This window comes from Malurus melanocephalus, unplaced genomic scaffold (genome assembly GCF_030028575.1).
Source record: "Malurus melanocephalus ecotype Western Australia unplaced genomic scaffold, MMel_1.1 scaffold_180, whole genome shotgun sequence".
Classification (NCBI taxonomy): domain Eukaryota; kingdom Metazoa; phylum Chordata; class Aves; order Passeriformes; family Maluridae; genus Malurus; species Malurus melanocephalus.
The window spans coordinates 1,232,844-1,255,811 of record NW_026623412.1 but is presented as its reverse complement, the minus strand read 5'-3'; the positions used below and the strand labels follow the sequence as shown (position 1 = coordinate 1,255,811).

The 22,968-nt window shown below is 37.0% G+C and overlaps 1 protein-coding gene across 2 annotated transcripts in view; it reads right to left on the bottom strand.

Moving 5' to 3' along the window:
• The window catches only part of RAPH1 (Ras association (RalGDS/AF-6) and pleckstrin homology domains 1), an 86,374-nt gene that overhangs the window by 44,345 nt on the left and 19,061 nt on the right, over positions 1–22,968 (bottom strand). For both annotated transcript variants that reach the window (XM_057372863.1, XM_057372864.1), the window contains exons 2-4: positions 8,669–8,788; positions 4,851–4,956; positions 3,547–4,064 (exon numbers count right to left, since the gene is read on the bottom strand). In XM_057372863.1, coding sequence (XP_057228846.1) covers positions 3,547–4,064; positions 4,851–4,956; positions 8,669–8,788 — 744 coding nt within the window. The remainder of the gene's footprint in view (positions 1–3,546; positions 4,065–4,850; positions 4,957–8,668; positions 8,789–22,968) is intronic.

The window sequence follows — 22,968 nt, the reverse complement described above, 5'->3', positions numbered from 1 at the left end:
GGGAAGGGAAGGGAAGGGAAGGGAAGGGAAGGGAAGGGAAGGGAAGGGAAGGGAAGGGAAGAATGAAGAAAATTGAATCATGGTCACAACTAATAAACCCACAATTTTAGACAACTAAAGAACTCCAGTCAACTCCCCTGAAAGTGGCATTAAGACAAATTCAGAATGAGTACAAGGATGGTCCTGGCCAACACAACCACCAAGAGTCATCATGCTGATGTATCTTCAACCCCAAAATTTCCTATGGYCCAGGCTGCTAAGAGAAAAAGGAAGACAAGACACTAAGATGTCTGTCCAAAAGCACAGGCAAGAAGTCCTGATTAATYCATTACCATCAATGAGTGAATTCCTGCTCTCCCTTCAAGCCTCCAGTCCTTGGCTACAACCACCCTAATGTGCATCAGTCTTTGGAGTCTCTGCAATGCACCTGAATAACACAGATTGAGACCAGAATAGAAGCAGGAAGTTTAGGTGTGCTAAGTACCAGTTAAGTGTCAAACCTGGGATAAGAGAGGAGATGAGACAGTGTAAGCAAGAACTTTGAGGAAGGAAGGATGAGAGGAAAGGGAACTCATATCCTTCCATTTCTGGTGGTTGTGGAATTGCAGCCTTTTTCCATAACACTGGTGACTATTACCACCCAGAAAGTACACTAAACCACACATGCGTTCAGTGGGCCAGTGCATGGCAGTTCTTTTACAGGACTTCCCTGCACTTCCAGGTCAGAGAGCTCTTAAATACACAACAGAACTATTTTTTTAAGATMGAATACTGCAAAGCCTAATTTCCTTTCTCAGACAAGCATTTCCTCCCATCATAATTGTCTTCCATTTTACTTAGGAAGAGTATAATATGAAGTTGCAGCAGAAAGGATGACTTTTTAAAGTACCTATACTGCCTGGAGAAGACAGAAGGTATCAGTCAAAAGGGCAGAGCTGACAAGACACTGACCTCTTTCACAGGAGCTTTTTAAAGGTCAGCTCAATACAKGCAGTCTCATGGAAGACAGGCAAAAGGAAAAGATCTTGAAGCACTACATTAGAATAACAAATCTCTAAACAGATCTTCTGTGAACATGAAAAAATAGCCTCTCCCACTTGAGCATAAAAAACGTTGGGTTTTTCCCTATACAGACATTAGGATTACTTCAAAGGCTATTTCCTCTGAGGGATGTTTTCTATTAGAAACAGCACCAYTGAGTCAACTGTGTGGGTGGGAGGGTACAATTCAGCCCTACTAGTACGAGGTGTTTCGGTTCACAATCTAGCCAAGAGGATTAATAAATGATTAAACTAGTTTTCAAACCACTAAATGAATGAAATAGGAAATAAACTCCTTTGTTGATACCCAATGATTCTTCCAAAACCATTTAAAAGCTATATTAATTTAAAAAACACCACCACAGAATATGTCACAAAAAAGAAGCAATTTCCCTTTCTCTGTTCACTAGTGATAAGAAAGTTACTTCTCAGTAAGAAGTCCCATCCATCACGTAACAATTTTAATACTGAATAGTTGAATATCAATTCTGTAAACCTGGGGACAATTTCTCAGAGTTGAACACCTTCCTCAGGYTGAAATTAAAAAGAATAGATAGAGCCAAAACAAAGCACTACAGTTAATGAGTGAAAAGGTCACTGTTCTCAACAGAACAGGAGAGCGCAATCTGGATCTCAAATTACTGACACTTTCTGGTTACCTCCATCAAAGGAATCAATCATTCTTATCAACTCATCTGGGCAGAGAAACAATAGACACATTCGCATAGAAGAAGCAATCACCGCGTTTTTACAAAGGTAGCCCTTACATGTCTTTGAGAACAGCTTTTGGGGATGATTTTGAGCCTTGCAGTCAGTGTCCAAGAGCTCAGAAAGCAACTGCAACACTTGCAGCAATATAAATTAGCTTCCTGTGAAGACAAACCAAGTTCTTGACCTCTGACCCTTAATTCACCAAAATCAAGTTAATTAAGGGCAGCAGGTGATTTGTTGATTACTCACGACACAAAGAATTGAAAAAATCTGGGAGACAAGAAGAGCAATTTTAGTGATGCCTCAAGCATATCACTTCTGAGGTAAAAGAATCTAGAGGGARACCTGCAAGATCAACTGCAGAAAAGAACTTATATTAAAAAGAAAAAAAAAGTAACTTTCATACTTTCTTTATGCTATGCAAACCAGAACAACTAACTGACGCTAGTCATCTTTTTAGCCTAAAAAGAGACAAAAATGCAAGACTGCCTAACTTTCTACATCATAAAGACATAGATATAGCCTTGAATAACAGCTGGAGATGCAAAAAAGCCCAAAAAATAAGTTTTGTCATATCATAAAAAGAAAATGATTGACAAACAAACAACAATATAATCAGTGACTGTCAGAGGCTGGGCTYGTCACTTAGGCCTACAATAATAATGCAAAGGTTTGTATTTTAACTTTCCAAAGAGCAAAGGGCAAGTTTCTATCTGTTTTGTTTCATTCAGCATGAAATCTCCAAYATAAGCATATTGAACACAAACTTTTTATACAGAAAGAAAATTTACCTAAACTGTCACTTACTCCTCACCATTTCAAATAAAGATTTAAATCAAAGCATGACCTCAATGAGTTGATCATAACACTGACAGGCCTGCATCATTCACKCTACATGAGATGAACTTTTGTTGCAGATGTGTAGAATCATGCTTTCAGCACAACTAACTCAGATAATTTTAATTATTGATTAGAATGAACTCAACTTGTTCCAGTTTTCTCTCATAAAAGAGAACATGCATATTAGTACAACTGACATTTTAACAGGTCAGATTTCTGTTTCAGAGAGTATTCCTACAAGACARCTTCTAGTTTAAGTTCTCAAAATTCACTGGAACATTTCCCACATTTTCTCTCTTAAGTCACCAGCACTTGCAATGTTCACTGAACTGGCTGTTCTYACTGAAGTTTCCTCTCTGATTAATCAATGTCAAAACACCAGAAACCCAAATGAATATCTGCTAATGTTGTATTACAGACCAGTTATTTTTCTGTGCTGCGTATTGCTTCAAAGAGTTCCTCCTGTCATACATTAAACAAGAATATTAAGTMGCAGCAAATTAAAGGTATAGTATAGCTCCAGATAGCACCCATAAATTGCACCACGTGTTTCAGGTACTGTAACAGAAATGTAGTCYTATCAGTTGTTCTTTCTTTTTTCCACCGCTGTGCATTCCTCAGATTTAAATGAAATGCAGTATGTGACATTTATTTCAAATAGAAATATTAATTATAAAAACATTAAAATGCATGATTGGCTGAGGAGGAGAAAGAGATGGGGAAAGCTCTTAGAAAAMCCAAAACCTATTCTTTACATGAAATTTCCTTGCAGCCAGAAACAATAACAGAGAAAGAAGTAGCTAYAACACGTGCAGTTCCTGTGAAAGCAAGTCTTTAATCAACCCCACTGCACTTCAGTTTTTGTGAGTGTCAGCATAGGAAGTGAGGTTGTACAGTGTGTAAAYTGGAAGAGAAACCCAACCCAAACAAAAATCTTGAATTAGTGACACCCTACCTCAGTGATTGGCTGCCCTTGTGATGTCAAGTCCAGYTCCTGAGGTCTTGTCACTTTATCGATATCCAAGGAGTCCATGCTGGAAGCCGCAGAGGTCACGCTGGAGCGGGAGGAGTTACTGATGGAGCGCACCTCAGCATCGCTCACTGTGCCAGCAGATGCTGTCCTCCTGTGCTGGGCATTAACCACTGCCTTGGTGTCTTCTGCAATAGACTGCTGGGCTGCCTCATCCATGCTCAAAGAAGCCTTCTCAAGCTGTGCAGTGATGTCATCCAGAGAYACATTGGCATGTGACGGTTTAGTCACCTTAGCAGAGGTGGAGGATAATCCTTTCATGCTACTGTGCTTAGTGGAAGGTCGACTAGCAGGTGGTTTCTGAGTTTTGGATTCTGGAGTAAGGCGTTTCACTGCAGCATTGTTTGCTGAATGAGACCCAATGCTGCTGAGCTCCTGTTCTATGGAACAGAGATCAGCCATGAGGGCATCTAGATCCACAGTCTCCCCCTGATTCAGGGCTTCTGCAACAAACAAGAGCAGTCAGTACGCGCAGTTATTTCATTTGAAACTCTTCATTTCATGTTATCAAACCTAGTGGTTAAGATTTGATAACACAAATAACCACATCAAATGGTTAAGAAAGCAAAGGAAGCAGTATTTTCTCTTCCCATCTGTATTGCAAAATACAATATGCCCACTGCTAAACAAAAATTCATTTGCACTACTACTCTTGACCTGTGCAACTTTCACACATATCTGAAAAGTTTAAACCGCTTTCCTGTCAGCATGCAAAAATACGTTTGCATAATATCATTCTTCACTTTTCAAAAAAGTGCTGATGTTTTGCTAAGCATTTTCTGCTAAAGTAATGCAACTGCTTTAAAAAAACAAAACCAAAAAGATACTACATACATATTCAAACCTTTAAATTAAGGTTTCCCTCTGTTTATCCTGAAAGCATTCTGTAGCTGTATTCCTGCATCCTGTTCTGTAAAACAAGAGGCTCTTTCTTCCCAGTTAGTAGATACACACTAATTTATTCTTTCATGAGACCAGATCCCAAAACATACTTTTCTATACAAATACCACACTACGGTTCTAGATACCAGGTGTTGTAAAAGATACTGCCTTAGGAGACTCAAATACTCAAAAAAAAAAAGGACACCAGAAAGCAATCCCTTCAGCAAATACATTCTCACCTCACCTGAGCTCTAAGTATATTCAAATGTTCTAATATTTTACAATATTATAATTTATAGTTGGAATAGTTTTTTCTTAAACTATACGAGGTAAATAATTCAACAAACCATTCAAATTGTACATGGAGAAGCGATATGAGAAGTTGGCAAGATTGGTTTCCTGGCGGAGAGGTGACCTCTTCACTGGTGCCACAGGCTTGTCTGTATCCAAACTCTGAAAAAAATCAAGAAAAGGGCAAAATAAAATTTGACAAGGAATTGGGCAACMAATCTTTAAAATGAATGATAATTAATTTTCTCTATGAGAATTTTTTTAAAGTTATTGGTATATATAAACTCCCCCCCCCAACTTTTTCAGGCTTTGAAAACATACATCTTCATACCAGAGATTAAACTTCAGATATGCAATGAAGAAAAAATGTTACACAAATTTTGCTTTTTTCACAATCAAAAGCAGAGAAGCATTTTCCAAATGCTTTGAGTAAGCATTTTCCAAATGCTTTGAGTGGTGTTGCACAAAAGCTCATTTTTAAACAGCTGACTTACCCGTAACAATCCCTTTGCAGCAAACTACCCAAGTATCTGAACACATTCAAACTGCAGTAAGAGTCTAAGGTATGTCTAAGATATCCACCATTAGCTTATTAGCATAATGATGCCATTAGCACATAACAACATTCACTGAATAATCCTATTTTATTAACAGGGATTTGCATTCGCTAAATTCAGAATTTTGTTTAATAGTTTTTCCTGTGAGTAACATTGAGTTATGAAAACAAACCCCAGCCAGTTTCTGTAGGATACATTTGTTTTAGAAAATTTAGCATAGGTTAAAAAAAGAAACTCTTTCTAACCYATACAYTGAACTGTTATGTTATGATGGCTAATACGGGTATAATATTATAATAAATCCCAGGACTTTTGTAAGTCACAAGCAGTAGGGCACCATGTTTGAGCCAGTGACCCAAGAGGTACATGACAGGATCAAGGAGCTGCTGCCCCTGGAGTGGAATGTRTTACATGTGGTATGCCGCTCTTGTTGTCACTGAAGATCAACAGGCCTGCAGAATGTTTGAAACTATGCAATGCTTGTACTGATAAAGATTTCCTAAAATATGTTTTTCTGAAGGAAAAGCATCTTATAACTCCAACAGAATAAAGTTTTTCACCCAAACTTCTTATTTTCATTTTCTACATCTTTACTCAAGCCTTAGTTAAAAAACTCAAATGCACTATTTTTATTCTTCCTCAGTTCCCTTCTCTCCTCAGCTTGGCCTGGAATTTCAAAAAAACCAAAAGACAACAAAAGACAACAAAAGAACAATCAGTGAGTCAATCGTCACTTATGAGAAGACAATAATGAAGCCTTGTCTTCCATCAGATGAAAAAAAACTTCAGCTCTAGCAGATGAACATTATGTGTTGTCCCAGACAGAACAAATGGGGGGCTAAAAAAAAAAAATTAAAAAAATATTAAAATTTTTTTTAAACATGAAATCTATAACCCCAGAGAAATCAGTGAAACTGGAGACAAGAGGGAACTTAAGGCTCATTCTTTCAGACTGAACCCATAGACTGCTACAAAAGGTTTCCTGTGAAACAAATATATTCTGGTCAAAAGCACCTAAACCATGTTTTACTGGTTTTAATGAAGTTATTTTAGACCATTGGACACACATTGATAAGCTCTCACTATAATCTGAGCACATTCTCCATAACACATTAGATTGCTAAACCAGCAGTTTGGAGAAYTGCTAAAAACTACAACAGCACCAAAAGCTTAATTCTAAATAATCATGAGAAGCAAGGTAAATTTTTTTTCATTTAACCTGCACTATACAGGAGGATAATGCAAGCAGGATAAATGTTAAGGCACCCTGCATCAACACCAAGCATTGCTCACACATGCTGCAGATTTTGTGACTTCATTTCATAAAGTGTTTGTTAGAYCATGAGTTAAAGAGGAAATTCAAATGATCCCATGAGCATTTTAACAATTTTGATTTTTTTTTTTAAAAGCACTAACATCTGGTTCTTACTTTAAATCTCCCAAAMATAAACATTTAAGAAATCAAAAGAGAAGTTAAAATTCAAGGATCTCAGGGACAAAAACCTTTCCTCTYAGTGCTCTTGAAGTCCAGCTGATAAACAGCAACAAATGCTGAAACTACAGGAGAATGCACTTTGGATCTAATTAATCTAATCMCCTCCCTTTATTGGGACTTCATTGGAACAGCCCCATAAAGACTTGATGATTGTCCAGATAAATGAACTGAGACCCAACCAACTCTGTTAACTTGTTTATACAAAACAATATAAGGTCATTCAAAGTTTTGGGGGAAATGTCATTTCTCAGTAGCTGCGAAAGATAGAAGGGCAACTGTCAGGCTATGCTGCAGACTGTCTTGAACAGCAATACGAAAGTAAAAAACAGTGTGGGTCCTATCATTAAGTATCTGTTAAGTTTCAAGAAATCTGCGTGGACGAAAACCAAACTGAGACACCACCCTGAAGCCKGCGGTCAACAGTGTAGCTATAAGCTATAAATATACTTATATTTCTAGGCTTTCCATATCTGAAAAAATGGGGCAGAGAATGAAGGGTCTAAGTCCCATTGACTTGTTATGTTATGATGGATAATATGGTATAATATTATAATAAATCCCAAGATTTTCGTAAGTAGCAAGAAATAGGGCACTGTCATCCAGCTGGTGACCCAAGAAGTACGTGATATGGTCAGGAGCTGCTGTCCCTGAGTGGAAAGTATTACATAGGGAATCCAGCTCTTGCTGTCACTGAAGCTCAATAGGTCTGCAGAACATTTGAAATTAAGCAATGCTTAATCAGTCTAAGACTCATTGTGCTTCTCTGTGAATATCCTCACTCAAGGTGATTCACAAAGCCCATGTCTTCAAAATGGTTCACACCATTAAAAACCCTTCACAGTAAGTTAAAAAAAAAAGCAAGAATTAGTTATATACAGATTCATGTCACATTCTTCCAGTTATCTCAGAAGGCAGGATTCTTTATTGCCCTRTATGTATGAGCTGAGGAAAAAAAGMAAAATAATTTTCCCCTATAGTGCTATATACATTTAGAACTTGCTGGCAGTTAATAACAGAGATGAGCCTGAATTTGAAATCCTGTTACATGATTAGCTCAGTTTTCCATCAGTCTTTGGGTAAGATGAAGATGAGAAAAACTGCCTCTTCTCTAGCTTAATGACACTTCAGTTATCATACCTTTGGTTAACTCTACATGATAAACAGGGAGAAGATTAAATATGTTATTCAGGAAGGCTGGTTCACATAGCTGAAAAAGCTCCTGCAGGCACAGGGAAATGGCCTATTACCCCAGGAGTGCAGTATACCATGCATAATGCAGTATCTCCTYGTGAAGCAAAACAAAAGCACTAAAAAGAAGGAAGGACCAAAAGATGTCCTATTAGCTGCTTCTCCAATGCAAGAAGAGTACTCTGGAACAAATATGAGTTCTCTAGGGTGTATCAGGATACCTTATTATGTCATCAGTGGCAACATTCACAATTTTTTTGTTGCTGTTCTGGTGCAACAAGTAAATGTTGTCACAGCTGGACAAKGTCAAACCACATGTTTTGAGACACAGACTATCTCTGTCACCTACAGTCCATGTTTCTCTACAAACATGAGGACAAAATATCAATTCCATAATTCCTGGAAGGAACCACACCCTTTGGGATAGGTCAAACTAGCAGGCTGTGCAAAATGAACATAACAGTCTTAAGATGGGGAAAACAAGAAATTGATAAAGCTTTAAAGATTACTGAACTGGTCACAGGCTAGGGTCTGCCTCGCTGCAAGTGGCAGTGCAAAGCAGTTAGCATSCAGCTGAAAAGACACATAACACCAATAAAAAAACATTCTGCGACATGATTGAAATCTGCCTCACCTGTGTGAGTTTGTCCAGTTCGCCCAGCCAGGCCCCAAACATCTTGTCGAGATCCTGATCCTCCTTATCGCTATCTTCTTCTGCACCATGGTCAAGCTCTTCATCTGACAATTGCTCCATCTGGAAAAACGTTTGATATTCAAACTTTCTTATCAGCATTCAAGAAAACTAGTGTCAGCTACTACATTTCTGAAAATGTTCCTAGCACATGTCCATTAAACTTTATAAAAACTCCTGCTCACTAATAAATACTTAGTTTGAAAGTTGCAATGGGTAATAGCAAAGCCATTTTTGCAGCTCACTTCTATCAAAATCATGCAGAATAAGAACCGAGTTCATAGTATTTAATATACCATCAGAAATTCATGCTGGCCTTGCATGTGACTTCATTGCCTGCTATTGTTGGCAAAATCTATTGGCATTACATTAGAAAAATTCAACTCTTTCTTGCCCAAGGAATTCAGCTGACCACAGTTAAGCAACACCATTCAACCAACAGGAAGTGCTGTCTCGCTGCTGTAGAGATCACTAAACAAATCTGTAAACAAAAATGTTTAAATAGGCCATAGAGAATGTCAGCAATACATCCCCTGAGACAGTTGAAATCTTGCACACTGATCAGATTAATTCAGTGATACTGCACAATTTTCATTCAACAAAGGAACTCCTCTCTGGAAGCAAAGAGTCACCATAACATCCATCAGACCCTCCTAGATTCAATAGATATGTGACCAAGATAAAGACAATGTTCTCCAAAGCATATCTGTTATTGTCTCAATGAAAAATAATCTTTTGTTTAAATCTCTTTTCCAAACATGTCCTCCATCCCCTTTTATGGAGCCAAGACACACATGTCTTTCTATGTATACCCATACTGGTACAGACAGGATCTGGTTCAGAAAGACAATTTACATACTTGGGGGGCAACAATCAAGGCAATAATTTGGAAGCAATCAGGCAGTACAGAAGGGTGAATTCCAGAGATGTGCTACAGAATGTMCAAACACATCAAAACAGATCACCAGCAAAAGCTACACACAAAATCACTGGTGAGGTGTACAGCTTGATTTGTTTAAGTCATGGGCTACCATAGCCATCTGCCACATAGCTTCCTGAAAGCACCAGCTTACATTTTGTAGATTTAAAAATGAACTTTCTAAGTGCTACTCTTCAAGAAAAGACAAATCTTGGTCTGAAACAATCAATCAGTGTCCAACATCACAGAGTCAAACTGATAAGGGATATTATGGGGAYGATAAAGGTGATTTCAGAGAAAAAACTGCTCAATCCACTTTTTATTTTATGTGACAGTTCTTATGCAAAAAAAAAAAAAAAAGCCCTCTATGATTTAAAAATAGTCTTCCTTTATATTTGTATATTGCTTTTATTTCACTTCACCTTGATAAAATATGTCAGAGGAGACTTCAGAGGTTATCTGTATTTTTGAAGTCAGCAGAAGCCAATGTTTCCCATGGATGCAAGATATTGCTCTAGGCAAAGCTGCTTCAGTCTGTTACCTGAGAKTCTACTTTTGTGCGAGAGCACGATGCAGCTGCCTACCTTAAATGAGGCAATAATATTAAAGATATCTTGTCATGGCACACTGCACTGCACAAACACTGAACAGATTAAATTCACCATCGGAATCTCCTTTCTTCCAAAACTTGCTTTGAGTCCCGCACTCTAAAGAATGAAGGGAAGCACTTCCTAAAATCTAAGAGTGACGCTGAAATCTTTTTAAAAAAACCCAATATGCTTATATTGCTGCATCCTTGCACTGAGACTGCATCAGTTTTTATATTCTGCAAGTCAGGCATGCCTTCCCCTACAAGATTCCTCTCCATGATGCCTCCTGCATGTCCTCCCATATACAAAACTGGAGACAGCACGGCAGAGCAACTCACACTCTGACTGAACTTCTGCAAAGCAAACCTAAGCTGTATTCCAGCTATTTTTTTTTTWAATTTTACCCCCCTTCAAAGCTTTGCCTTACTACTACTTAAGCTTTTACATGGATCAGAAATACTGTAAACTCAAGAAAAAACACATTGACCATGTCATCTTAAGTGCAAACTGCTGTAAAAGTGCTCACRTTTGAAAACATTGCATTTCTGAATGTCTAGATACATTTGAAGAAAATAWTTTTTTATTTTAAAGCTAAAAGAAGCTATTAAAAGGGTGCCTTACAAAATATGACTGTGAACTGGCAAATCAAACAAATGGAAACTGTGACATAAACCACTCAGAGCTCAGTATTTACAGATACTTTACACTGCTATCCTTTCCATCTTCTAGATGTTTTTGAAACCCACTCTAGTTATATAGACTTGTGTTGCAGTGCATTCATTATATGGCACTGAYCATAACTCACCCTTGCATTAAAAGAGGAGCTTGCTCTTTTTTTCTAATATTTCTGAGGATCTAAGCTGTGGAAACGATTCTCAATTTCCCATAAACTGTTACTTTAGCTATTTTTACTTGGCATTAGACACTGCTTTGGTTCCAGTTACTCTGAAGACAGAATTAGCAGCCTAAAGAAAACTTTTATAAGTGAAGTACTGTTGTGTCAGTATGTCTGGCACTAAACTCTGTAGTATTTGCCAGCTCCTTGTAGTCCCCACCCAAGCTTCCTAATGTCAGCTGCATTTCCTATGAGCCTGTCAACATTTACTTGCAAAAGGCACACAGAGGTTAGTGTCTCGCTTTAGAAACAGCTAATAGTAAGCTGCGAGCTCTGTAAAAGGAAATCTGTCTTAGCACAAGTACCACAACTGGAAGATATCCCAAAGCACATTATTTAAAKAATTAATTCAATAAATTAAGGCAGAGACAAAATGCTCAGAAAGCAGTATATGAACTTCTTGACATCATAAGAACTCAAAACATTAACCACTTCAAAAAAGAAGTGTACATTCCAATTCAAAACTTCAATTTTTTTCTTTTTACAGCCATTTTCTTTCTCATGCTGTTGATCACAGCAACCATAYGTTATACTTTAGCACATCATGATCTAAGTGGGAGTTATCGCACCTTTCTAAGGATACAACATCTTTATTTATAACAAGAGAGAAAACCAGCATAAATATAAGGGGTGGGGGGTGATGTGTGTTTTGTTTAGTTGGGTTGTTTTTTTGTTAAAGGATTAATTTTGAATTAGATGTAAAATATGTTAAATTGAATTAGATGTAAAAAATGTTAAAGGGATTATTGTACTGATGTGATTCCATAAAGTAAGCCACTTGTATTCCTAAAACATTTGCAAGAGAGCAGATTTTAAATAGCTTTTATTTCTGCCTAGCTCATACCAGATGACATGCCAAAGTAACTTCAGGATTCAGATTGTTTAAATTCAGATTTTTTAAACTTCACCTTCTATTCTGCTCAAGTGTATGTCAGAGTAGAATAGAAAGAAAATGAGCAGCATCATCCTGGGATACCTAGACAAAATAAGGTATCAACACAGTATCTGTCACAAGGAAATAAGGCTTCCTGCACTGAAGTGTGGCCTTTGTATCATTTAATTATCCACTATGGACTGTGATGGTCTATTTTATCTGTTTGAAATGCTATTTAAACAGGCAGACTCATGATCACTCTAAGTCAACCATCAAGTTTCCAAAACAGTTCATTAGATTTCACCTTCAAATGCRTGAAGCACAGTATTCTAATATTCATTTATGAAAATTATTAAGGCTTTCATTAGAAGTTACCAGTTGYAACATTTAATCATAACCTGGTATTTTAAATTACATTGTAAAGAAAAAACCGCACTGGTAATTTAGGAGGAAAAAAGAGAAAGATTTACCCTTTCAAAATAATTCTTATRTTCTTAGTATGCCAGGACAAGTATGAGATATTAACAGACATGAGAAAAGATAGAAAGCCCAAGAACAATGCATCAAATATACCATTGCAACATTTTCTGGAAAAGACCACCACAGAATTCTACAACTAAGAATCTTAGTTGTTGAAACATCTGAAAGCAATAGCCTTGGGACAGAATGAAATTAAAATCAAAGGCATACTTAAAGCGTCTTTCACTGAGACCCTGGCATGAGGGAAGAGTCTTGCACTGAGACCCTATCCTGCACACTTGCATGTTAAGGTGTAATTCCTGCCTTATATCAACCCAGTTGACAAATGAGAGACAAATGAAAATTTCATTATATTAACAATATCTTCTTATAAAAAAAAAAAACCACTCGGTACTGAAAAAAAGCAGTTGTCAAACAATTAAGCTGCAGGTTTTGTCTATACCACATTTAATTGATGATGCAAAGATAATAAGAGAAACAAAAAMAGAATTCTGAATCCAGACACCAATGTGTATTAAGGGTCAGCAACAAGAATGAATTTATTCACTATAATTTCAGAAGTACTGTAACAAGAATTCTGAACTAGAGCTGTTTAAATACATTCAGAATCAACTGACAGCATAAAACCCCCAAATGAAAACATACCATTTTTCAGGCAACTGGTGTTTTCACCCCCAACCTTTCCTATTATTTAAATACAAGCTTGTACAAGATCATGCTTGTACCTGAAATAACAACTTCCTTTCTAAAAACAACYATGGAATTTTTTACAAAGCCATTTTAGGGATGCAGTAGACAATATACAAATGTTTAAAACACCATCTCAAGAAATAACTGTTTTTCTGCATTTTAAAATCCAGCCTCAGRAGCTATATAGCATACTCTGGTTTGGGAAACATATTCTGCCTGGACCGCATCTGGAAATCCAAGATCCTCCATTTGTGATCACACCTGTRTTATTATGCCAATATCCATTTCTGTTAAAATGTTGTATATGATAGAACACTACAGTAACATGTCACATGAGCACATAAGCACCGTGTGCACACTTAAATATCAGAGTAAGATTTTAGCAAGTTTTCCCCTCTAATATTCCTTCACCCGACTGCTTAAAGAAATAAATTTACTTGAACAGAAAAAATAATTGAAATGCTTTCATAAAACTGACAGCCAAAGCTCACATCCCTGTTCCATGTTTGTACACACATTTCTATAATTAAAATCATACTAAATAATGATAGGTACTTTGAGCACAGATATCATTTGTATCACATTAATACCCTGTCCATGTGACAGGGACCAATCCAATCTAACAGTTTTTTCAGTCAGAGATTCTTATGCTATAACTCACACTAACATTTCTCCTTTGAATTTAATACTGCAGCACACTGAGCCAATGACTGTGCAGATCACTTGCTTTAGTATTTCTGTGCTTCTTCTTATTAAGCATAAAATATTCTGAAAATAATTACTCCTGAAAGAGAGGGGGATTAGAAAGTTATAAGAAGCTCTGTGCATTATCCAATGTTCTATAACCCAGTTTATGTAAAGAGCAATCTAGATGAAAACCTGAACAAAAAAGCATTTGCTTTCTTCAAGCTTCAAACAGCACAGGTAATAGCAGAACACATCCCTGAAGTACAGACATTTCAATGCCTCTCAAATTCAAAAACTGAGATACAAATCTGTCAGCCAAAAAATTCAAATTCAGAACGTTCCAAATGAAAAAAATCTTATGTCAAGTGAAAGCCTGTTTCAACRTATTATTTTGAACCAACTTTGAGTTTCTTCTTTTTTTTTTTAAACCATGTTTCAGGCAATAGCTTTCCAGACCTGGCAGTAACAAAACAAGAGGAAAATACATTAAATGTCTGATAACAGATAAATCTTCAGACACTTCATTAAAAGCAAAGGGACCGTTTATAACCAATACCCTGAAAAGTGTGGGTGTTCTCWATAAATCCTGGACATCTATATAAGATACACAAAAGAACCAATCACACATCAGTAGACTGCAGATACAATTAAGTTGTATAAAGCATTTATTATTACTGTGACAACCTCGGATTTAAGTCAACTATTTCCTGCCCTTCTTTTTCCTTACTCACCAAATTGTGAAGGGTGTTTTCTTTATATCAACACATTATCTGGCACAATTAAATTGATCTGTCCTGCCCAMTTCACTGACATTCCAGCTACTAAGGGAGCAAGGGACTCACCATTACTCTGGAAAATTGTTTTTATTTAATACCACACTTATTTCTTAAACAAAGTAATAAGGAGCAATTTGGAAATAGCATTGGCAAAAGTGAAACATGTTTACACACATGGGCTCTTTAAGCTGTTTTTCAAAACTAAAAKAAGTCATTGTACTTTAGCAATAACTACTATTCTTCAGAGGAAGTCAAGAGCAGAACATGCAACGTTTAAGACTTATTCAGAGCAACCGGAGGAAGAAAGACWATCCCAAAATACATGGAAAGAGTTTTAGAAGCAATGTAAGTTTGAGCATATTTCTTTTTCAAGCCTCTTACTTTATATCAGACAGTTGRTCTAGATGGCAGAACTTCAGCAAGTATGAAAACCAGGCATCCTCACTTAATGGTCTTATTTTCCGGTTTAACTGGGAGATGCAAAAGTGGACAGCCCTCAATAGTTCCTCCTTTGCCCACTGATGTGTGCAACATGCAAGAATGTATCTTTGAAACCATGGAAATCTGGTGAATGAAAATGCATGTTTTGAACTGTACACAGGCTACAGTTTTAATGAAACATCAACTAGGGCTGCTGAAAGTAATAGTTATTCAAACATACATTCTGTGCTACCCTYAATATTAAGCACATGCCTGTACAAGAACTTGCCTTTGCCTCTAGCTGTTTGTATTTCAAGCCCAGTCAAACAAAAACCTTTTCAGTAAGCTCATAAAAMTATTTTTCATTACATTACTTATAAATTTTTATTATAAATATTTATAGCACACAAGTGAACACATAACTTACATTTTAACAACTGCTAATGAAAAAAACAATTGTTTGAAAAAGCAGCTGGAAGAAGAAAAAAAAACTTCATCAGAYATCAGATCATAACATCAAAGCAAATTGTCTCACTGCTTCTGGAATCCCCCAAAATACATCAATGCTGTATACCGCAAATACACGTTTTCTAAAATTTGACACTGTTCATGAGAGCACTATTATCCCTCTCAGATTCTAACAGATTGTTCAAGAACTACCCCYTTTCCTGGTTAGAGATTCTAACCAGGGAAGTTAAACATATGCCAGTTGCTCYCTGCTCTTTCCACAGATTTAACACTGAATCTTTAGAATGAAGTAGCCATAGATATGACAACACAGTATTCTTCATAGACAATACAAATATGAAAGAATTTAGCTCTTTTTGGCTAGCAGAATGAAGAAAAACATAATTCTCCATATTCACATCCTTTGCAGCTCCTTTTGTATTTAAGCAGACTTTGTACACTCACCCTCTAACTTTAGCTGACACTAGCACCCACAATTTCCTGAAATAAAAACAATGAAGATACCAGAATGTTTACTTCATGATCTTGATTTCTAACAGTGGGAAATCATTCTGATGTGCCACAGCAGGRCAACCCACAAAATACCCACCCATCCACCCCTTCTTTATTTGAAAGCTTTCAGAAGTAAAATGAAAGGTGCATCAAGCAGAATACCCTGTATTCCACCGAGCTGGTTTGTAGTTCTAAGCCGTCTTTGTATTATTATTACTTTATATTGACTCTACCTTTCCATAATTGCAAACTGAAATTTCCAATTAAGTCTCCAAAGTGTGCCTCCTTATATATCGAAATAYCATTCATAAAATCTTGTTTCCTGTATGATAAGGAAAGCACCACAATTACAGAAATGTCACCAGAAGAAGCCAACTGCATTTCAAATTTGCACTGTCGGGAAGGCACACWGTAGAAGCGCCTGACTCACATCTAGCCAAACAGATGTTGCCTTGAAAAGAAGAGGCTTTATAAATCATTGTATCCCATTTCCTGAACCAAGATTCCACCCAGAGTACCCAAGTGGACATTAATTCCCATAAATAGAGCATCCTAGATTACGTCATGTCTCATTGAACAGCCTTTATGAAGACAATCTGAAGACAACTGTAAAAATATTTAGATCATAAAAAGAAAACTTGCCTCAGCTAAAGTATTTTTCAAGTAGAGGATAAAATACAGGTGCTCTGTGAAGTAACACTCACTAATTGCAGAAGCCAACATCTTAGACTTACTAGCTGAGACTAGAGSTGTATAGTGTATAGCATATAGTCTGTCTTCAGTAGGCAGATATATACTTAGAAACTACATCAGCTCAAATGTTCTCAATTATGTGGTTATCATAACACACATAATGCTTCAGCACCTCTTTGCATTCAGTTTTACCTTTGGAATAATGTCAAAAAAAAAAAAAAAAGGAACAAGATTAAGACTAGGTATAAATTTTCTCATAGCATTTGGCCTAATGCGCAGATCTCAGGGAATACCCAAATATTCCCATAGCTGTGGCCCAATAATAACAATCATCAGGCTAACAGCAGCACTTTCAGAATCATTCTGCAGTTGAGTGGAAGCCTTAGCCAACCAATCGCTCAAAAATTCACATCCTTTTACAGACTGGTCTATTGTGCAGGGTCTTTTTCCACCAGGAATAAATATTCAAAGAAACTAATTTTTATACATACACTAAGTTGTCTTTCAAYTATAAAAAAGCAAAATAAAGCAAGTAACTGTCAACTACCCATAAAAGCTGGACATCTCAACAGTGCTTAGTGTTTTAAATGGTCTAAGTAAATGAACAAACCAACTGGGAGAATGGAGGTGTAAGAAAATCACTTAATCATAGGTCAAATTACAATGCAGGTGAGAGTATTTCCTCAAAAGACTGAACTACTCTACRCTTTAGTACAGTTAAAAACTAATTTTTGCTCAAGGGACCCTCTCAAAGGTTAAAAATAAGCATCATGCCAATGCTCACTTAAGATACCACAGCAGACACTGGCAATCTCTATGATGTGGGTACTGTCTAGACTCAGTAGTTGCCAAATCCCTTTCCACAAGGACCTAGTGACAGCCTATGAACCATAGCTCAAAAAATGGATGAGTAATGCTTTAGCTATGATAAATAAACAACATCCTTCATAGGTTGCTTTTATGTCAGGTATATACTCTTTACACTAACTTCAGCTGCAATAGGCTGGAAGGTGACTTAGATTCCTGRTAAGAATTAAGACTACATAATGAAGAGGTGCATTTTACTATAGCCAGAACTACCATCTCCAGAAAAAAAGGAAAAAAATTCAAAACGACAATTGTCTATTTTTCAAAAGACACACAAATGAATGCTTGATACCTTTAAAGTACATAGGTGTTTCATTCTTAGCATCTACGAGTCAATACATTTTGTTGTTTATAGCTAGCTGTGACAAAACAGCATGATATTAAGAGACACTACAAGAAAAAAGTAATTAGAGGGTGAATAGGGAAAAAGTATTTTGACTGAAACATGTATTTAAGAAGGAAAAAAAAATACATTCAATTTTGAAGACATTTGATTTACTTTAAACCCACCACTAACAAAAAGARCAGAACAACAACACTGCCTTGAACCAAAAATAAACATATCTAAACAACAGGCTACCCTGACTCAAGTAATTTTATATTTTAAGCAACTAATAAGACCAGATTTAAGTACTGCAACTGCCAGTCAACTTTCACCCTCCAACTTCACAGCAAATTTTAAGGAGTGACATAAACCCCCTCTCTMCTCCCACCACTCTTTTGCATCACTAATCTCCACATAGAAGAACACGTGTTTATTAAAGTGTGAGAGGTAGATGAGAAGGGGGAAAAAAAAGAGGAAGTACAGTCCTGTGCCATGAGGTTACCAGAAATGGAATTACTATGTAAGGAGAGGTTTTCCCATGGAAGAACTGAATCTTTTGGGAGGCTTGGAAGGGCTGTATCAAGGAAGCAGAGCTAAGAAGGAAGAGCTCAAGAGAGCCTTGTGTATCCTGAAGAAAGAGTGATGTGGGGCTCTGGACAGAGATGAGTCCAAACTGGAAGGAGAGGCTGCACATTAGCAGGAATGGGGCAGTTCTCTATGAAAGGAAAGGGGAGGGGATCATTTGGCAATAAATCAACACTGTTCACTAGATAGTGATATAAGGCACATAGGCTGAAGGGGTCCTTGCCATATAATGAAATTTGCGAGCAACTATGTGGTGTGAAAAGGAGAAACTACAGACAAGTTCTTCATTATATGGATAGAGGTGGAAAAATATGTTTATGAACCTCAAAATGGYCAGAGAATCACAGAGAGAGTATTTTATCAGCATTGTCCCTTGGGTCTTGCAGATGATTAAGCAAAATTTCATACACCCATAAAGCCTTCCATACAAYAGCAAGGCAGAAAGCCAGCATCCTGCTGCATCAACTTGAATTCACAATTTTCCTTGKTGATACTGTAAGAATCCAAGTTGTATTTTGAGTATTCCACCAGGTAAGAGAAAAAAACAAAAATTGCCTGAAAGAAATCCTACACTTGCTCAACTTTTCTTCTCTTTTTCTCCTCAAAAAGTAAAAGAGAAGCTGTTCCAGAAGTGAAATCAATCCACAAAGCAATTTTTGAGTGACATCTGGTTGAGCAATATAGCAAAGCTGGWTGCCACCACCAYTTTTCTCTAGTAAAGCCTCCACAAMTTGCKGAAGAGGAGAAAGTCTTGAGCAGATTTAGAAAGACATATCACTGATAAGAGCTGAAAATACAACTTATTTCTGATTTGCCATTTTAGCAGAATGTCACTGCAAAACTCTCTCCAAAGCTTCTGACCACCCCTCCAAAAACAATCCCAGGAGAAGAAAACAAACTAAACAATACTGCACCCCCCAAAAATTTAACCAAACAAAAACCCAAGAGAAAATTGACAATAGCTCTCTCCACATTTTTTCTTTTTACTACTTTCTTCTCTTGGGATTTTGCTTCTACTGTTAATTCAACATCCTTTCTCTCAAGGGTGGTTTAATGATCTCAAAGAAAGAAGTCCACRTAATAGCTTAAACCAGTATCAGCAATTGGAGGTATAGAGCTATGAAATTTGTCACAGACTGCCAACAGGAATCTAAATATTGCCTACTGAGCACTGACCTTAATCTCTAGCTTGTAAGTCTTCTGAAATGAATTAAATTTAAAAAAAAAAAATTGTATAAAGGTATGCTCTAAAGATATAAGTTCATACTGAAAAGCTGCATTACTTCAGTTTCTAAATAAGTCTTGGCACCAGAAAGTGAGGAAGGGAAGTAGGGAGAAACACTACTACTGGGTACCACTCCCTGGAAAAAAAAAACCACTTAAAGCAAGAAAGCAGCCTCAACACAAAAAAATACATTTTGCTATGTCAAAGGTTAGAGAATTCTAAAAGCCAGTTAACACCAACTGATGCATACCAAAAGACTTTATCTAGAATTTAATTGCCTCAAGATTAAGACCAAATGTAAATATTTAACCCAGAATGAATGTTTTAAAGTACACATTCCTGAAAAATTAAGGAAATGACCTTCCATAACAATAAGGAAAAAAGACAGTGTAAGTTATGGCACTGAAGAAGCAAACATGAAACTGCTAAACAGTAGAACAAACATGGAAGATGGAGCTGACAGCTGGGTCTTGTTAAAGYAGGACTTTAAACAGAAGTATTTAAACTCATGGGATTAGGCCAGCATTCCTAATAAATGCTTTTCACATCTTAAGCTGCAGAGACCTTGTCTAAGCAGCTCAGCAAATGAGTCACATAAACAACTACTGTAAAGTCTGCTGCCACCACACTTGGTAATTTGTGAATGAAGCTTTTCTTGCATATGAAAACTAAAGACAGAGTGTTTTGCTACTGCAACGGTGGCACAGGAGGAGAGGAGGGAAATAATCAAGTAACTCAACAGACTCCATACTGCCACTTAAAATCGTAATTTTTAAATTTTCTTCCCCAAAAATTATCTTTCCTCAAACATTTAAACTAATGAGATTTTTAATTCAGTGAAGGATAATCCTAAGCAGGTGGCTGAGAGCAGCTATCATACRTGCAGACATATATTTGCTGTGCATTATATTTCACTTTAGGTTTTGCTTACAAACATGCTTGGAAATTCTGTCACTTAGTATTCACTTATTCATGTCTCTTGCAGAAATCGGATACTGTGGTAAAGGTAGAGCAGATTTAGATKMAAAGAAAACAGAACTGCATAGGCTRATCTTAAAGMTTACAAAAACATTCTTAAAAGCAACATTTTTAGATCAGATTGATACAAAGCCATCTTAAAGTAACATGGGTACTTGTTTTACATGCAACTTCTTTTTTTTTTTTAATACAACAAAAACGAATGAGCCTTTTTCAACATCAAGACTTCTTAGCARGGGTCACACGAAGTGAAAAAATCTATATTATACTAGTCTCATTTCCATGCTGAAAGGCGCAAGTTCAGAGGGACAGGAATGAGATATTCATGGCACTCATTGATCTGGGGATAGATACCATCCTATCATTGCTTAACTGTGAACCTCAAGGGTCTCGGCAGCTTTCAAGCAGTTAAGAAGAATGGTACTCTACAGGACAGCTCATGGACTTTACCACAGAGCACCTTCCCACACAATTCTCAGCAGCAAAAGGCAGGATTATTTCTTTTGATAGCTGCTACTCTTTGACTGCCATCCTGGCAGCCRGAGGGGCTCTCCTCCATCATGCTGGATTTGGAACATGCAACTCAGTGAAAAGTCAYAGGGTGAACACAACTTGTCTATTTCTCAAGATAGACCGAGGAGTAACCTTCAAAATAATTTCCATGGCCCACATTCAAGTTTCCCAGGAAATGCAAAACTGGGAGTGAGCTCTGTGACATGCCAAAGGCAGCAGATCATTTGTGCTTGCCCCTACAGAAACAAATTCACCTAGAAGCACGCACTGGGCTATGCATACCGAACAGTTCCAGTCATATAGGAAAGGAGGGGCTGCAGCACACTCTTCCTCCTTCTTCCTTCCTGTCCTCTCCTGGGATAAATTTACCATCTGTTCAGATGAAGAAGCTGAGCACCAAAATGTTACAGTACTTCCAATAGCAAGTCCTTCCATTTACCCTAATCTCAGAAACATGCAAATGGCAAAGGGACAGCCTACCTCCTACCTGTATTGCTCTGCACRATCAGTGCATTAATCAAATACACCCCCCAACCATAACCAGCTGAGTGAATCTACACACCCTTATTTTTAGCCATGCATTAGAGGAATTCTGGCAATTTCTYAACTGTTATCAGCATTTAAGCACTGCAGGATACTAATGAAAAACCAAACCACAACACATTTTGGATGGAGGTTTTCTTTGCATTCAGAAAACACTGCCACAACTGGCTCAGAAGCAACAAAATTGTGAGGTTATCTTTCTGTTCCAGGGTACAGTCCTTTTCAATGGAGTTTTTCGACATATGTCTCTAAAAGCTTTCCTGATGTCTTATTTTTTTTGGGCTCTTGCTCCTCCAGTTTAAAACAACACCTTACACATTAAAGCTTCAGCCAGGCTAACACCTCACTGCTGTCGTGAAAAGGAAGAAATCTCTTTCCATACTTTAACATGTTGCCACAGAACATCACTAGCCTCAACCTTCTAAACGATCAGAAAATCCACTCAACACTCCAAACACCAAAAGAGTCTTTTTGCTGAGGTAGCAAACAGAAATAGATTGCCCAGTGACTGGATAAATATTAGAGCCAACACATTCTTTTGGGTTCATACCAGACAGCTGGGAGAAGGGACAGGGAAAGAAACAAGTGGGATTTCCCCTTTTTGGAAGCTGCAAGTTCACCTGTAACAGGTTCACATGTAACTGCAACTCCACTTCTAGCTCAGAGTACACTGTAAGATTTAAGCATTTTGTTTATGTTCTTWAGTCCATAATAAAAAGAAAAGCCTACCTTCCCATTAGCACTGAGAAATTTTCAAATGCTGCCTACTGTACACCACATACAGTGTGTATATACTGAGTATACTCAMTGTATGTGTATATATGTGTATRTGTATATACAGCATATACTGAAAAACCAGTATAATTTTGCTGAATTTCCATTTATGTTAGAATTGGGTAAGTTTCACCAAATGAGTAAAATGACAAGTCTTAATAAATTACCTTCTCTGCAAACATATTTAAAGCTTGTACTTTTTATTACAAGCACTTAATGTTTTAGTGCTTTTCAGATATCAAATTAATCCCTAGAGAAGTCTATTTGTAAACAGAAGTTGCAACAAGAAAGAAAAGCCAAAAAGAATTACCATCCATAAATACATTTATAATTCTGAATTCAAAAAACTTCCAGTTTAAACTCTAGCACTGAGGCACAAGATATGAAAACAAAGCATGTCCCTGCCATTAGCTTTCAAATTCGTGGCTAAACACAAAAAATGGCACTTT